This window comes from Monodon monoceros, unplaced genomic scaffold, assembly GCF_005190385.1.
Source record: "Monodon monoceros isolate NGI ecotype Baffin Bay Population unplaced genomic scaffold, NGI_Narwhal_1 Super_Scaffold_9, whole genome shotgun sequence".
NCBI classification, from domain to species: Eukaryota; Metazoa; Chordata; class Mammalia; order Artiodactyla; family Monodontidae; genus Monodon; species Monodon monoceros.
This window is the reverse complement of record NW_021703786.1, coordinates 44,202,798-44,221,093: the sequence shown is the minus strand read 5'-3', so window position 1 is coordinate 44,221,093 and position 18,296 is coordinate 44,202,798. Positions and strand designations below refer to the sequence as shown.

The 18,296-nt window shown below is 42.0% G+C and overlaps 1 protein-coding gene across 1 annotated transcript in view; it reads right to left on the bottom strand.

Moving 5' to 3' along the window:
• Window positions 1-10,029: 10,029 nt before the first annotated feature.
• Window positions 10,030-18,296, bottom strand: part of LOC114888873 (myosin-8) — a 28,578-nt gene continuing 20,311 nt past the window's right edge. The window contains exons 29-39 of the mRNA XM_029211506.1: window positions 18,074-18,270; window positions 16,732-16,915; window positions 16,482-16,647; window positions 16,262-16,386; window positions 15,008-15,316; window positions 13,842-14,045; window positions 12,734-12,859; window positions 12,480-12,650; window positions 12,191-12,295; window positions 11,530-11,625; window positions 10,030-10,312 (exon numbers count right to left, since the gene is read on the bottom strand). Coding sequence (XP_029067339.1) covers window positions 10,163-10,312; window positions 11,530-11,625; window positions 12,191-12,295; window positions 12,480-12,650; window positions 12,734-12,859; window positions 13,842-14,045; window positions 15,008-15,316; window positions 16,262-16,386; window positions 16,482-16,647; window positions 16,732-16,915; window positions 18,074-18,270 — 1,833 coding nt within the window. The 3' untranslated portion in view covers window positions 10,030-10,162. The remainder of the gene's footprint in view (window positions 10,313-11,529; window positions 11,626-12,190; window positions 12,296-12,479; window positions 12,651-12,733; window positions 12,860-13,841; window positions 14,046-15,007; window positions 15,317-16,261; window positions 16,387-16,481; window positions 16,648-16,731; window positions 16,916-18,073; window positions 18,271-18,296) is intronic.

The window sequence follows — 18,296 nt, the reverse complement described above, 5'->3', positions numbered from 1 at the left end:
GATCATCCCTTACCCCTTACAACTATCTAAGAGCTTATGTAACAGATGAAATTTCCAAAAGCAGCAAGAAGTTCCCCAGCCAGAAACAGACATTTCTGGGCAAAAGTCACAGGACAGGTACATTAGTGAATGATACAAATTTATATTTAATCGCCTAATTAAAAATATTGAGTGAGAATATTAGATTCCAGAACTAGAGGGGAACCTTGAATATTACCTAATCTAACCCTGATGGTACAGAATCAGAAACTGAGGCTCTGGACAGGTTACCTAATTAATGCTAATTAATTAGACAGACCCCCCCCCCCTTCCCATTCTACTCTCAGATCCAAGAGCGCTAGTTCAGAACTCTTTCAAGTGCAATACATAACCTTCCATACTGCTGGCATTTATACACTACAATTTTGCAAAGCAAAAAGTTGATGGGGGATTATCCAGAGAATTATTTAAACTGATTTTCCTTCAATCAGTGAGGACACAGATTTATCAGTTTTACAGGTTGGAAAACTGAGGCTTGGAAAGATCGACTAGTCATACGGCTAGTAAGCGTCAGAATGGGAGCTAGAACGAGTCTGGTTTGACTCCAAGTCCAGTTTGTGTTTTCACAACAAGACAGCTGTTTCTGGCTTTGCAAGATCCTGTTAAGACACTGACGCTCTCAGTATTGTACATGCTCCTCAGCATTACACACAAACGAGGCGTCCTTCTCCGAAAACATCATGGAGAGAGTGTGTGCATGGCCTGGGAACACTGTGTTCAGAGAAGAAATTCTACCAGTTAGGTCTGGCCAGTAAACTGGAGACTTTCTTATCTGGCCTCATAATCTTGACTGACGCCTGTGAGAGTTAGGGTCTACGTCATTTGCCCTTTTTCTGTCTAGTAGTTGTATTTTGGTTTCTTCAGTGCTTAAAGCCTCATTAGCACTAAGAAAAGCGTGATCAATTACTTTTAATTTCAACTGTTGGGGTATGAAACAACATAGCCTAAAAAAAAAAAGATTTATGCCCTTGGCTAGGCATAGCCCAAATGTATATTTACATTGTTAAGAGCCGCATGATAATGCAGTGACTAACAGTGGAATTTTTTTTTTTTTTTTTTTTTTTGCGGTATGCGGGCCTCTCACTGTTGTGGCCTCTCCCACTGCGGAGCACAGGCTCCAGATGCGTAGGCTCAGCGGCCATGGCTCACGGGCCCAGCCGCTCCGCGGCATGTGGGATCTTCCCGGACCGGGGCACGAACCCGTGTCCCCTGCATCGGCAGGCGGACTCTGAACCACTGTGCCACCAGGGAAGCCCTAAGAGTGGACTTTGAGAGTCAGAGTACTGAGGTTCAAATCCTGACTTCACTATTTAAACTATTTGAATTTGCACAACTTATTCTACTTTTCTGAGCCTCAGTTTCTTCATATGTAAAATGGGGATAATAACAATACCTAACTCATGGGGTTCTTGTGACAACTGAGTTAATAAATGCATGATAGGCTACTTTTTGAAAGTGACATGGAGTGGGTGAGGCCATGTCAACAGCAGAGCCTGAGACTTAGAAGCCAGGAACTTTCTCTAGAGAATGTACCAACCATTGCCTGTGCCAGAGGGCTCTGGAAGCCAGGACAGCATCTTCTACATTGTTCTTTCATCTCATTTTTGTTGCTGTTTGGTAAGGCCCATCAGCTGACCACAGCCTGACTACTGTCCATCCAGTCCTCCCATTCTACCCACTACATATAGCCAATTTCCTCTCCAGATGGCCCAGAACACTCTTAAGTCACCGCCACCCCCCACCCCCTCATTCCACACACTCACAACCATAAAACAAGACGAGGAAGATGGAGCCTAGATACCTCAAAGCAGGGTTGACCAACCTTCCTAATTTGCTTGGAATTGAAGAGATTCCTGAGACTTCAGTTTTAAAATCAGGACAATCCTGGGCAAACCCAGATAAATTTATCACCCTACCCAAAAGGTGGTTGGGGGTATGATGGCAAAATCCTCAAACTTGACCAAGATGGGGCTAGATGGAACCAGCTTGAGATCTCTCACAAAACCAGGATGGTGATGAAATTCACATGTGGAATTGCTAATTTTGAAGCTGTAATGCACAGAGCCGGTAACAGGGAGCATGCACTTATTCAATTGTTTATTCATCAAACATTCATTGAGGGCTTACTACATGCTGGGAAGATTTTAAGCACTAGGGAACAGAACAGGCAAAGTCTCTGCCCTCATGGAAATTTTATTCTAGTGTGTGCCTATGCGGGGACAGACAACAAACAAAGATATAAATGTCAATTAGGGATAAATTCTCTGAAGGAAAGGACAATTAGGATAAGGAAACAGTGGCTGTGTGGGTTTGAAATAGATCAATCAGGATAAGTTTCTCTAAAGAGATGATATTTGAGCACTTAGAGAAAGAGCAAGCCAGGAGAATGTCAACGGGGCACAGTATTCCAGGCAGAGAAAACAAGTGTAAAGGCTCTGGGAGGGGAACGTGCCTGCACAAGAACAGAATAAAGGCCAGTAGGGCAGGGATGAAAGGAGCCAGGGATACAGTAGCAAGGAATGAAGTGGCAGAAGCGGCTAGGGGCCAGATGCTTAGAGCCTTGCAAACTAAGGTAAGGATTTAGGGTTTTAAATGCCAGCTGTTATTATAAAGGTAACGCTATTCTTCCATATTCTCTGCTGAGGGTTGGCTCTGTTATCTGCTGTTTTTCTACTCAGCTTTGCTTCGTTCTGTCAAACAAAAAGTTTAGCATCTGCTCTTCATTTAACAAATGGCTTATAAAGACACTCTTCCAGGCATCGTGGATTAGAAATTGGTTCTCTCAAACAGCTTACCATCTAGTTAGCGGAGGGTGGGTGGAGCACATTATTGAAAACACGTGAAAAGAATCAGCAGCCGTGGGCTTCCAAGGAAACACCTGATAACTACCAAGAAGAAACCAGGTTTCAATTTCCCAGAGAGGTGAGGAGTTGCTTCCGGTGCGCCCCAGGGCATCATGGGAGGAGTGCGCCACCGGGGAAGGAAAGGCTGGACGTGATTCCGCCATGGTTGGGACCAGCCGGGAGACGGTGAGGGGCCGTAGCCGGTGAGTGTACGTTTGGAGTTTGTGAGAGAGGCAGGCTTTCCTCGTCAGCTCCGCGATTCCAGAGCGTAACTGTGTGTGTGGTGGGAGGGTGTGAAACGAAGTGGTGAGGGAATTCGAACCCCCGGCTCTTGACGTGACTGGGCCGCGAGGAAATTTCTGAAAATTCTCAAGTCGCCAAATTCCATTTGAAATTTTTCAGTACGTTTATAGGGATTTGATTACATTGCATATACATATACTTAGGGCTAAATCCATTTTGGGGTACTAAAAACTGTGGGTATCAATAGAATTATTTTTCAGAATATACCGGAAAAAAATATGATTCTTTTGCTCCAAAGATACCACCTTTCCCATCCATCCTCTTAACAACATTTTTCATAATTTGAGGGCTCCTTCTGTGTTGTACCTCAGTTTCCCTGAGAGACAGCCATAAGCCATTGTTTCTGTGAGGAGCTGAGAAAATAGCCCGCCCTCTTGGGAAGGTCAGGCTACTATAATATAAGAAAAGCCCTGTTTTGGGTGTGTTCCCCAAGGGGAATGTTTTTCTCCTTCATCAGCGAAGAGGCTTTTTCCCTCTTGGGCTCCGGAAGCAGCATCTTGGTGGCGCTTGGAGCCAGGAGGGAGGAATCAGGCTGGTAAATTCCATACTTAAGTAAGGTTCTTTCCATCTGCCCACAGCTGATTCTTCAGCTTCCCACTTAGGAAAATGTGACCGGCTAAGTCCGCAGTGAAGGTGCCTGGGGACACTGGTGTCAATGTAACATGTGCCCAAACCTCTGTCACAGCCAGGAGGCAGAATTTAAGTTTGCTCACTGACAGCTGCTGTGTTAGCCCCGGAATGTTAATGCTTACCGAAAACTTGGAAGAAAGGCAACAGCTTTTAGTAGTTGTGCTAATGGTCTCATCCATCAAATGACCCTCTCCTCTTCACCTTTCTATTGTCAGTTATACCCAAGTCTTTGATGAGAATTGGATATGAAGTCCTCTTAAGAAGTACTTTCCTTTTAGTTATTGTATTTAAAAAATATGAGCCTTTAAGAAAATTCCCAAAGTGAGGAACACATTGTAGAAAGATTGAAAAACATAATCAAACATACTGAAGGAAAAATTTAAATCACTCCTAAGATTTTAGCATAGAAGTAATCTCTACCTAAATTTGGATTAAGTCCTTTTACACCCTTTTTTTATGTTTGTAAACACATACACACTTTTTTTTTTAAAATGTGCTTTAAACAAATACACAATTAGGGTATCAGCCTGTAAACATGGTTTTCTGTTCTGCCTTTACAACTTAACGGATTATGGGAAATTTTATCATGATATTAACTCTATTTCTACGTCATGATTTTTAATAGTTACATATCGTTCCATCCTGTGTACTCAGTTTTCTATTTTGGGGCATTTAGGGTGCGCTAATTTTTTTTTCTTTTGAATATTCCTGTAAACATATGTGTGTATATGTTTATGCATATCTTTATGATATTTATAGAATAGACTTTCTGGGCAAAGGCTATGACTGTTTTAAGGTTTGCAGTAGTATAATGCTTGTTATTAGGGTCTCCACTGTAGTGATGTGGCATAAGAAAACAGTAAGTATTCTCTAATGATTGTTGCGGAACCCAAGCTCATATTGCTTGCCACACAACAGGTCAGCAAATTGAGAGACGAGTTGTTGGGGCAGGGAATAGTGACTTTATTCAGAAAGCCAGCAGACAGAGAAGATGGTGGACTAGGGTCCTCAGGGAAGATGGTCCAGAACCATCTTCCCTGAGGTAGAATTCAGGCTTTTTTTATACTAAAAGGGAGGGAGTGTTGTTAGCTCTTGCAAACTTGGTGTTGGAATCCTTTGTTCTTGCAGCTGTCTAAGTAGGTCAGGTCATGGTGTTTCTGTAAACCTCCAACAAGACAAATGTTATTCTCTGTTCTGCAACTTTTTATTTCTATATGAATGGAAAAGTGTTACACCTGTAAAGGCCAGAGCCTTGAGAATTGGCTATCTTGTATATTTCAGGCTCTAGACAACATTAAGTTGTAGCAAAAACAATAGAGTACAAAGGTTAAAGTAAAAGAAACAGATCTAATATGGAGTCAGTTTTGTTATTCCCTAGTACATGAGCATGCTGATTTTCAGCTGTTGTAAATATGCAGTAGTCAGTGCAACATGACTGCAAAGTAAAATGACAAATACTGCCAAATTTTCAGAATTTAATGAAGTTGATGAAAGTGGTATTAGAAAACTGCTTGAATTTTGCAAAGCCACTGGCCAGGGTGATGCAGCAGCACTGAACTAGTTAATAATTAAAGTTCTGAACATTGACAATGATGATGATCCAATAAGTGCTTCAAGAGAGTGAGTTTAGGATCAAAGGATTAGGAAGACCCTTAAAATATCGATGAAGACATCATACAGTTTTTGCAAAAAAGGACATTCTTTATGATTGCATTGCAAAAGTTAAACATAAAGGGTGCCGCATCATACAAGATTGTGAGAACGATGTTCCTTTCCTCTCAACTCCAACATTGATTCATTCTTTGTTCTAAGAATTAACAGAGATGCAGTTATAACGTAAATCTTGTGACGTATAAGAAAATAAATGTATTTCAATACTTCTGGCTTGATTTTTATGATAAAATCCCCATCAGACTTTTCCCCCACAATTTACTGTGTAATTTTGGACTTCATTTTAATTAATTTAGATTCACCTTAAGTGGTTGTTTTCTGAGGTACATGATTGTTGATGTAGAAAATCACAAAGAATTTCCCCCCAAACTCAGAGCTATGAAGTGAGTTCAGCAGGGTTTCAGGGTATAACATAAACATACAAAAATCAGTTGTATTTCTTTATGCTGTATGCTAGCACTGAACATGTGGACACCAAAATTAGAAATACAGGGACTTCCCTGGTGGCGCAGTGGTTAAAAATCTGCCTGCCAATGCAGGGGATACAGGTTTGATCCCTGGTCTGGGAAGATCCCACATGCCATGGAGCAACTCAGCTCGTGCACCACAACAACTGAGCCTGTGCTCTAGAGCCTAAGAGCCACAACTACTGAAGCCCGCGCCTAGAGCCCGTGCTCCACAAGATAAGCCACCGCAATGAGAAGCCTGTGCACCACAACGAAGAGGGGCCCCCGCTCCCTGCAACCAGAGAAAAGCCCATGCACAGCAACAGAGGCCCAATGCAGCCAAAAAAAAAAAAAAAAAAAAAAGGAAACACAATTTACAATTACTTAAAAACAAAAAGAAAGAAAAAGAAGAATTTAGGTGTAAATCTAACAAAACATATACAGGACTTGTATGCTGGAAACTGTAAAACAAGGAAGAAAGAAATTGAAGAAGATCTAAATAAATGGGAAAACATACTTTATTCACGAATTGGAAGAATCAACATAGTAAGTAAGCTAATTTTCCCCAAACTGGTAAATAGATTTAACGTAATTCCTATCAAAAATTATAACTCTGGCTTTAAAGTTTGACGTACAGTATCCTAATTATTATTTTCCCAAAGCACTATAATTGTAGTATTTCCCCCAATGAAAAATTTTAACAGCTTTAAGGGGATATAATTGATGTATAACGAACTGTACATATTTAAAGAGTCTCGACATATGTATACACTGTGACACCATCATCTAAATCAAGATAATGAACATGTCCATCACCCCCAAAGTTTCCTCCTGGTCCTTTGTAATACATCCTACTGTCCTTCTGTGCCTCCCATAAATCCTGCCTCTCTGTCTCTAGGCAACCACTGGTCAGTTTTCAGTCACTATAGATTCATTTTTTTTTTCTAGAATTTTATATAAATGGAATAATAGAGTCTACACTTTTTTGGTCTGACTACTTTTAATCAGCATTATTATTTTGAGATCCATCCATGCTTTTGTGTGTGTTAATAGTTAATTTTTAATCATTTAAAAAATTATTTATTGTTTCTGGCTGTGTTGGGTCTTCATTGCTGCGGGCGGGCTTTTCTCTGGTTGCGGCAAGCGGGGGCTACTCTTCGTTGCGGTGCGCGGGCTTCTCATTGCGGTGGCTTCTCTTGTTGCGGAGCACGGGCTCTAGGTGCACGGGCTTCAGTAGTTGTGGCTCCGGGCTCTGGAGCGCAGGCTCAGTAGTTGTGGTGCATGGACTTAGTTGCTCCGCGGCATGTGGGATCTTCCTGGACCAGGGCTCGAACCCGTGTCTTAACCACTGCCCACCAGGGAAGCCCAGTAGTTTATTTTTATCATTTTGTAGTATTACATGATATGGATTCACCACAATGTATTTATCCATTCACCTGTTAATGGCCATCTGGGTTGTTTTCAGTTTGGGGCTATTACAGATAAATATGCTGTGAATATTTGTGTTCAAAGTTTTTGTGTGGACATACGTTTTCATTTCTCTTGAGTAAATACCTAGAAGTGGAACGACTGGAACCAATGGGTAATTTCTTAACTTTTTAAGAGGCTGCCAAACTATTTTCCAAAATGGTCATGCTGTTTTACATGAGCGCTAGCAGGTGTGAGAGGTCCAGTTCCTCCACCTCTTGGCCAACACTTGGACTTTTAGTCATTGTAATAGGTGTGTTGTGATATCTCATTATGTTTTAATTATTATTCTCCCAATGATTCATGATGAGCATTTTTCATGTGCTCTGTGTATATCTTCTTTGGTGAAATGTTTGTTTAAATCTTTTGGCTCTTTAAAAATTGGGTGATTTGTTTTCTTTTTAGTGAAGATATAGATTTCTATATGTACTCTGGACACAAGTCCTTTATCGGGGTATAATTTGCAAATACTTTTTCTCAGTCGGTGGCTTGTCCTTTCATTTTCTTTAACAGTGTTTTTCAAAGTGCAGAAACTGAATTTTGATGAAATCCAGTTTATCAATTTTTTCTCTCATGGCTTGTGCTTTTGGTGTTGGCATCTAAGAAATCTTTGTGTAAACCAAGGTCACAAAGATTTACTCTTATGTTTACTTCTAGAAGTTTTTGTGATTCTACTTTTGGTTTCCTCTTTGATCCAAAATTTAATTTAGGAGAGTATTTTGAATTTTTTTGTTTTAAACTGTTATTAATTTTAGACATTTTTGCGATTGAGGCCTGTGCAGTTTATACTGTAAAGGAATGAGGCTGATAGGGGTTGGGAGGCAGGGGAGTGTGGATGGTAGAAGGTGGAAGAGGGACAGGAGTGCATAAAGTACAATTTTTGTCTAGATTGCATTTTTGTTCTACTGCTTCCTGTCTTTCTAGATACCAAACTCCTCATGTTTATACTGCACTAAATCTTTCTTGTCTTATTCTTCCTCTTTTCGTAAGTCCTTTCTGTCTCTTTCTCTCTCTCACCCACTCATCCATTCAGTCTGTCAGAAAACCCTATGTGCACTACCTTCACAGTACATCTAGAATCCATCTGCTTCTCGTCATCTCCCAGTGCCTATCTCTCTGGTCTAAGCCACTGTCATTTCTTATCTTTTATTTCGCAGTAGGCTCCTAACTGGTCTCACAGTTTCTACCTCTGCCCCCTTCAGTGTATTCTCAGTGCAGCAGAGTGATTCTTTTTTTTTTCTTTTTAAAGACTTACTTATTTATTCATTTTGGCTGTGTTGGGTCTTCGTTGCTGCACACGGGCTTTCTCTAGTTGCGGCGAGAGGGGGCTACTCTTGCTTGCGGTGCAGAGGCTTCTCATTGCGGTGGCTTCTCTTGTTGCGGAGCACGGGCTCTAGTTGTGCGGGCTTCAGTAGTTGCGGCACGCGGGCTCAGTGGCTCGCGGGCTCTAGAGCGCAGGCTCAGTAGTTGCGGTGCATGGACTTAGTTGCTCCACAGCATGTGGGATCTTCCAGGACCAGGGCTCGAACCCGTGACCCCTGCGTTGGCAGGCAGATTCTTAACCACTGTGCCACCAGGGAAGTCCCCAGAGTGATTCTTTTAAAATGTGTGTTAATATCACTCCTCTGTTCAAAACACTCCAAAGATTTCCCATCTCACTCTGAGTGAAGAAAAAAGTCCTCAGGTGGCCCTGAAGCCCTACATGATCCCTGGGGTCCCAGGTTCCTCTCTTATGCGGTAACTATCTTGCTTATTCTCCTCTAGCCCTGCTGGCCTCTTTCCTGTCCCTGGGACATGCCAAACTGCTCCTGCCTCAGGGCCTTTGCATTTTCTTTTGTTCCCTCTGCCTGGAATACTCTTGCTTCCTTCAGGTGTCAGCTCAAATGTCTTTTTATTAGAGAGGCCTTACTTGACTCCTCTCTACAAAGTACTAACTGCCTCCCTCTTACTTGTTTTATTTCTCACGAGCACTTATCTGACACATTACACAGCTTCTTATTTTTTTTGTAGATCTTTTAAAAAATTTTTTTTATATTGGAGTATAGTTGATTAACAATGATGTGTTAGTTTCAGGTGTACAGCAAAGTGATTCATTTATACCCATACAAGTATCCATTCTTTTTCAAATTATTTTCCCATTTAGGTTATTACGGAATACTGAGCCGAGTTCCCTGTGCTATACAGTAGGTTCTTGTTGATTACCTATTTTAAATATAGTAGACACAGCTTCTTATTTGTTGACTGCCTTGCTTTCCTTGCAGAATATAAGTTCCCAGAGGGAGGGAACTATGCTTTTGTTCACTGCTATTCCCATAGTACTGAGAGCAGTGCCCGGCGCACAGTAGCTGCTCAGCAACCACCTGTGGAGTGGGTGCATGAGTGTGCCCTGTCTGAAGGGGTAACCTCAGTGAGTGTTTTCCTTAGTAATTTGTATCAGTCTAGAGAGATTTAATAAAATTAAGTCCAGTGAAAGATAATTGTGTGTGTGTGTGGTGGAGATGGGAAAGGGGATGCTGGGTGGTGAGAGAGGTACAAATATTGAATGTTCCACAAAGCCATATATAATGTTAAAAAAATAATAGCTAGGTGAGAACTGTGTTTGAGAATAAATAATTTTGGAAATAACTGAGTCTGGTTCAGTTTATCAGTTCACTGTAGTTTTTATTTATTCAGCATTAAGAGAAAAACATCACAAAGCAAGTGACCCAAAATAGCACATTTTGTGCATTTCTTCAGCCCCTTGGCAGCATCATGCAGATGTGTTCACTCTGGACTGACTTTTGTGTGGACCTCCCGGCTCTTCACCCGCAGCTTGTTGACCTGGGACTCGGCAATGTCAGCCCGTTCCTCGGCCTCCTCCAGCTCGTGCTGGAGCTTGCGGAATTTGGCAAGGTTAGCGTTGGATTGCTCCTCCTAAGAAAAAAGTTGTGAGAGTTAGACTTTGTGGTTCTCATTGCACTTGTCACAAACAGGATTATTTCCTCAACTCAGATATTTCCTTCTTATGGTTTGTCATATCTGATTTCAAATCCAGACAGAGGGCTTCCCTGGTGGCGCAGTGGTTGAGAGTCCGCCTGCCGATGCAGGGGACACGGGTTCGTGCCCCGGTCCGGGAAGATCCCACGTGCCGCGGAGCGGCTGGGCCCGTGAGCCATGGCTGCTGAGCCTGCGCGGCCGGAGCCTGTGCTCCGCAACGGGAGAGGCCACAACAGTGAGAGGCCCGCATGCCGCAAAAAAAAAAAAAAAAAAAATCCAGACAGAATTTGTAACTTCAATTACATTTTTCACTCTAAAGAATGAAAGAAGAAACAGTTTTGAAATGGAGAGACAAGCTCGTTGTGTCAAACCCATGTATATGTGAAATCTATTTATGATGTATGGACTGGGTGGAAAGGAGGAAGAGACCCACGTACGCTTGGTCACAGGGGTTAGAAAGTAAATGTAAAGTCAAATTCTAACTTTGGGAAAACGCCAGTTGAAATGTTTTTGCCATATATTTTGACTCTGGTATACAGAGACGCTGTGGGTGGGGGGATGGGGATAGGAAGAAAGTATGCCCTCTGTTGGTTGGACTTACTACCATTCGTGCCTCTCCCTTTCGTGTTCCCTTTTCTTACCTCTTACCCACTACATTGTGTCTGGGAGAGTGGGGAACAGCCAGGAAAAGTGAAGCTGGAGAGTCTTCCAGCGCGTCCTAATTTGCTACAGCAAATGTGCAGGGATGAGTCCCCGCTGATGACACTGGCAGTGAGGGAAGGAGTCAGCTGGGGTAACAGATTTCTGTTTGGCTTTTGGGAACAGTTGATTTTGTGCATTTCTAGAGGGAGAGGAATATTTATCATGGTGGTAGATTTTCTGCTGGATGTTCTTTGCAGCTATCAAGTAAGGTGGGTTATTTGGAATTTTCTTTTTTTCCCCTGACCCCTACAAATTGCTTAATAATAAAAATGTCTTGAAGTCTTATTCTATAATTAGGATTTGGGGGGAAATTCATATTTATATCATCTCTTTTAAAATAAGAATGACATATTCTTACTTGGTCTCTTTCTTTCTCATTAACACATTCTCTTAATACACTTTCTACCCTCAAAGAAGTTTTCTTCTTCCCTCAAGGGCTTAAAGATACTTACAGCCTCCTCAGCTTGTCTCTTGTACGATTTCACCTTTGCCTGTAATTTATCTACCAGGTCTTGCAGCCTGAGAACATTCTTGCGGTCTTCCTCAGTCTGGAAGTTTGAAAAAAATGGTCTGCATTGAATCCAACGAAATAAACCCACTACAGGTGGTGAAGTAAATCACTTTGATATGATGGCAGGTGGGCCTGGGGTAAATGTGGTCAACTCTGAGGCTTCCTTCATAGTATTAACAGTAGCCACTCTTGTTAAATGTCCACTGTGTGCAGACACTATATTGGAGAGTTATACACGTCTCTAATCCTTACCTCCCTACTCTGGTGAGTAGATGTTTTTATTCTATTTTACAGGTGATGAATTAAGGTTTAGAGTGTTAGGTAACCTATCCAAGTTTATAAAAGTAAGAGAGGCCAAACCAGGACTAATACCAGTTTATCTGTCTTTGAAACCTATATTCTTTCCTCACTTGCACTGTTTTCTAAAGGCCTTCCTGATTTTCCTAGCTTAGGGAAGGGTCTGCGATAGGTGATTGTGCCATTTGCCCCTTATATATATATCAAGTTAATATGTAGCTATTTGTGAGTACCACATAGTCACCAGGTTTTCAGTTTCCCTTTGTGCAGGAAGTCTGGATATTCTAGAAAGCTCTTCCCCTTACCTGGTAGGTGAGTTCCTTTACTCTTCTCTCGTGTTTCCGCAAACCTTTAACAGCCTCAGCATTACGTTTCTGCTCACTTTCAACCTCTCCTTCAAGCTCACGTACCTACAATCAAGAAGGATATTTATATAGTCAGTCTTGGGGGATGTTAATTAACTCAGGACCTACTGAAGATATTGGGTGGCTGTCCCCAGCCATAGGATAAGGAAGGGAGCCAGTGTACAAGAAGAGAGAAGGATGGGGGAGTGCCGTTTTCACTTCCCGGATTCAGAGAGATTGAGAGACCCACCCTGGCCTCCAGCTTCTGGATCTGCTTCTTCCCGCCCTTCAGGGCCAGCTGCTCAGCCTCGTCCAGGCGGTGCTGCAGGTCCTTCACCGTCTGCTCCAGGTTCTTCTTCATGCGCTCCAGGTGGGCGCTGGTGTCCTGCTCCTTCTTCAGCTCCTCGGCCATCATGGCCGCCTAATTAGTAAATAAACCAGTATAATAAACCTGGTAATGGCAGGTAACACACAGTTTCATGAAACAAATGCTCATTTGCTCACATCAGTGATGGCCTTCTTGGCCTTCTCTTCTGCATTGCGCGATTCTTGAATTACTTCTTCCACTTCACTCTGGAGTTGTGAAACATCATTTTCCAATTTTTTCTTGGTGTTGATCAGGCTGGTGTTCTGTTAAAAGTAGTGGAAATTTACAAGACCTGCAGTTTGCACACTTGGGGTTTTACAAATGTATTACTCGTTGGCTTATGCAGGGGACCTAATGGCAACATTTCACTGAACTTCAAATATTTGTTCAGTGCAAAATGTTAATCATTTGCAGGGTTGGTTCCCCCTGCCCCGCCACTGCCCCAATGTCCATCTGATTTACGCATAAAAACGTGGAGGTTCAAGAATGTCTATATTGGTTAATTGCTCTTTCAATTATATGTCAACCAGACATTGCTAGTGTTCTGTCCTTAAAAGGTTGGAAATATTAGAAAAGAGTAGATTCTTTTTGTGAGAGCCTGGTACTGAGAGTTTCTCAGTTAGAAGGAATCTATTCTCTGTTAACTTGAATGGTTTGCTCCCTTGGGGAATACTGAATTACTCTTACGAAAACATTTTCTTAAAATTTCAACCCAGTGGTTCTCTAAGGGAAGCAATATCACCTCAGTGGGTATTTGGAAATGTATGCGGGTGGATATTTTTGGTTGTCAGAATAACTAGGGCGTGCTGCTGCATTTAACGCCCAGGCTGGTCAGTGACACTAAATGTCCTGCAAGGCACAGGGACTGTAGACATAGCAATGCTGAACGCTGAAGTGCTCCTGATGAGAAACACTACGTGGAACATTTTCAGATTTTGGAGTCAACAGATATCTTTATTCAAGTTTATTCCACACCATGGTTTTCAAAATAATCTAGAGTCAAATCTTATTTTTCAATAGAAAAAGTAATACCCCTGCCCTGTTTTGGTAGAAAATCTTAAAAAGAACACACAGCAAAAAATCATCTATAATCGCATCACTTCAAGGTAATTGCAATTAATATTTTAAAGCATCTCCCCGATCCTTTTAAATATACACATATTTATAAAAATAGAGTACTTCCATATTATAATTCTGAGTCGTCACTTTACGGTACACAGCATTTGTTTGATGTGAGGGTCTCACCTGGGTGTGCAGGAGCTGGACGCGCTCGCTGGCGTCCAGGAGCTCCTGCTCCGCCGTCTTCCTGCTCCTCTCCGTCTGCTCCAGGGTGGCCCGCAGCTCCTCGATCTCGGCCTGCAGCAGGTTGGCTCTGCGCTCCACGATCGCCAGCTGCTCCTTCAGGTCCTCCTGGCCCCGGAGAGCATCATCCAGGTGGAGCTGGGTATCCTGTTAAGTTAATAAAAAGGCTTAGACACCCTGAAGAGGATGTGAACATCCCAGGAAATGAACTGGAAGAATGGGTTGGTGCCAGGAACGGGAAATGACAGGCCTGTCATTTGAATGAGCATGAAAATGGGGATGTCACCTGCTTAGGTAAGAGAGGATTATCAGGAGACTGATTCTTGTTGTGTGTTATGCCATCAACTGTTTATTTTTCATGTGCGAGTCACCAGTATCTATAATTTATGGAGCATTTTCCATATGCTGTACCCAGCACTTGACATCTGTCTTCTCACTTCATCCTCACAAGTAACCCTATGAGGTGGGTAGTTTCATTCTTAATTTGTAGAAGAAACAGAGGTTCTGAGAGGTTATAATAACTTGCCTAAAATCAGGCAGCTAGTAAGTGACAAAACTAAGACTCAACCTCAGGCCTATTGGTGCCAAAGTCTTTTCATTTCACTCGTATCATAGCTTATCTCTGGGCTTCTGTTTGTTCTTTTATATAACGTTTCTTTAAAAGTAATATATTCGGACTTCCCTGGTGGCACAGTGGTTAAGAATCTGCCTACTAATGCAGGGCACATGGGTTCGAGCCCTGGTCTGGGAAGATCCCACATGCCACTGAGCAACTAAGCCTGTGTGCCAGAACTACCGAGCCTGCGCTCTAGAGCCCGTGCTCCGCGACAACAGAAGCCACTGCAATGAGAAGCCTGCGCACCGCAACGAAGAGTAGACCCTGCTCGACGCAACTAGAGAAAGCCCGTGTGCAGCAACAAAGACCCAATGCAGCCAAAAATAAATATATGTTCTATGTGTATTTATTTTTAGCTACCTCCATACTATGAACCGTATAATTTGTTAAAAGGAAAAAAAAAAGATGGTGTAACAAGAAGGTGTTGTGATGAATGGGAGATGGATGGGTCACTTCCCTGACTTGTCTGGGCTGTTAATGTGGACCCATCTACCTTCAGGATCCCTTGGGTGTTTCTGTAGTTCCTCAAGCTCTCTGCTGCCAAGCGGTTGGCATGGTTCAGCTGGATTTCCATTTCATTCAGATCTCCTTCCATCTTCTTCTTGACTCTCAGGGCATCATTCCTGCTCCGGATCTCAGCATCCAGCGTGCTCTGCATGGTCTCCACGACTCTAATGTGGTTCCTCTTCAGCTGGTCAATTTCCTCATCTTTTTCAGCGATTTTCTTATCAACTTCAGACTTGACTTGGTTCAACTCCAGCTGGATACGCAGGATCTTTCCCTCTTCATGTTCAAGAGATGCCTTAACAAAACAGTGATCAATTAATTAATAATCAGTTAATAATGGGAAATGAATATTTGGAGGGTATTCCCTTGTGAGCCAAACTCTTACTAATATCAGTTTGTCTAATATTACAAAGTACAATAAAAGAGCTCTAGGACCCTACTAGGTAAATCATCCTTTAATTTATTCAGTCATAGACTTTATTGGGCAACTCTGTAATAAGGGTGCTTTGTAAAGTATAAGGGGCTATACAAATATTATTCATATGAGTAGTAACAAAAATTATATGATTAAACTTATGTGTAGTAAACAGGAATTCTCTCCTGTTCTATAAATTAAAATGTTTACGTGATATACTAATTCCTGTTGTAGAAATTCTCAGTTTTAAAACATATATATAATTTTGATTACAAAATATGTGTTCATTGTAGAATGTGGGGTAATTTATAAAAACAAAACTTTCCTATTTTTCCTCCACTTAGAGGCACAATTTTAATGTGGTACATTTTTTTTCTAGTTTTTTTCCTATTTGTATATATTTATACATGGTAAAGTTATATTGTATATGCAAATGTGTGTCTTGCTTTAAAAATTATCCTCTACCATAAATATTTCCCCATATTAACTACATTTAATGGCTGTAGAAAATTGCATCATATGGATGTTCTATAGTTTGCTTTACCTTGTTTTTGGATTGGACATCTTGTGTTTAAACTTTGCCTCCATTTAGGATAATTTTCTTGGGATAGATTCTTAGAAATAGAACTGATAGGTCATATTATTACATTTTTAAGACTTTTGATAACTATTGCCAAATTGCCCTTCATAAAGGTTATATGAGTTTAGATTCTCACCTGCTCTGTAATAATGGATCCGTCTCATAGTACCATTGCCCAATGAAAACAGTGGTGTTTCCACCAATGTTTATCTTTGATTTTCCCCCCACAACATCAATATACGTACCTCTGCTTCCTCTAAGGCAGCCTGAATTTCACATTTCTCTTGTTCCACTTGCTTCTTTATTTTCTCCAGTTCATGGATTTGCTTCCCTCCCTCAGCAATCTGCTCAGTGAGGTCAGAAATCTCCTCTGTGGGTGAACAGAAGAGAGAAATGGTCAGACTGATATAACATGGAAAGGTCTTTCCAGGGCCATATAGGGTAGGGAAGTTCAAGAGCACTCACGCTGCAAGTTCTTATTTTCTCTCTTTAGCATTTCAAGTTGTTCCAGGGATTCCTCGTAGGCGTTCTTGACCTTGAACAGCTCCGTACTGAAAGAACGGGACTCCTTCTGGGAGCCCTCAAGTTCAGCCTGGGTTTCCTCATACTTCTGTTTCCATTCTGATAGGACCTGAAAAGCAGTAAATTGTCAGCTAATGGAAGGAGAAAGGGAGACTAAGTAAAACATCGATGGAGTTTGAGCAGGCTGGGCCACCTTGTCAAAGTTCCTTTGCTTCTTATCGAGAGCTGCGCAGGCAGCATTAGACCTCCCCATGTCAAGCATGAGGTCCTCCACTTCATTCTGGAGCCGCTGCTTGGTCTTCTCAAGGGAAGCGCATTTGGCGTTCACGGCTTCTACATGTTCCTCAGCTTCCTGCAGACGCTGGGCCAGCTTCTTCCTAAAAAGTTAGCCAGGCAGTTAAGGAGAGAGGTCAGGAACAGGGGCAAGTGCTAAACTCCTCAGCCCCCTTTCATAGTCCTTTTTCTACAATGTCAAGTAGCATGGTTTTCAAAACTGTGGTAGCCAGAACTGCTTTCTAGATGGATTAAACCGTGAAAAGGTCCAAAGCGGTGAACAGCTGGACTCAAGTCCTTTTAGTTGTTGAATTGTTAGAGGCCATTGTTGTAGCTGACACTGTGTGTATGTATCTTACAGACATTGTATGTGTGTATCTTACAGCATATGATTTCAGGATTTTCAGGGCTTCTGATTGAGTGTGGTATGGAGAATGATTAGCCAGGGCAATTCTATTGATTGATTTATATCTCATCTCATTCCAAAAAGGATTTGAGACTAACTAGATATTTTATTGGTCACAGATATACTGGGCATATTCTTTTGCTTTCTCAGACTTTCCATTTTATTTTATATACTTTTCTTCCTAGAGAAAAATAGCCAGTTTCTTCTAATAATATATATTTGGTCAGTCTCACCTGAGAGAGGAATGGATAAATAAATCAGGATAATTCATGTAGTCTAAGCAAAGGCAGGGTTTTTCTTTTTATTCCTTCTGAATTGTCTACGTTCTTGCTTTACTCCCAATTGTGTGCCAACTATACATGCCTAATGTACACAAAAACCTTTAGCCCTAATGCTCTAGAAGATCTACCTGAAGGTCTCCTTTGGTCTGTACCCAGACTAAGGCTTTACTTTATTCAGACTAACTCTGAACATTATGCACAGTTCGGATGGCCTCCAGCATGAGTTTTAAGAGATCTGTCTTTGTACTACAATACTTAAGAAGGTGGTCTCTGGAATCAGAATGTCTGGTTCTAATCCCAGCTGTACTATTTATTAATCATAGGCTCTTGTGTTAGTTGGTTAACCTCTCACAGTCTCAATTTCCTCATCTGTAAAACAGGGATACGAATAATAATGCAATGTAATGTTGCTAAGAAAATGAAATGAGTTAATGTACGATAGTATTTGACACACAGCATGCACTTAGGGTAGCTTCTGCTTTTGTCATCATCATCACAGCTGTTTTCTGGGAGTTGCTGAGCTGGGCAGCTAGGAAACCATGTCATGTCCCTCCTCTAGAGTTCACAGCACACACTTGGCCTCCTCCAGCTCCTCCGTGCGCTGGATGGCGTCCGTCTCGTATTTGGTCCTCCACTGGGCCACCTCGCTGTTGGCCTTGGACAGCGCCCTCTGCATCTCAGCCTTGGCTTCCTGCTCCTCCTCATACTGTTCCCGCAGCAGGTCACAGTCGTGGCGGGAGGACTGCAGGGCGTGGGCCAGGGCGCTCTTGGCCTGTGGAGGTATGAGTTCAGTGACTT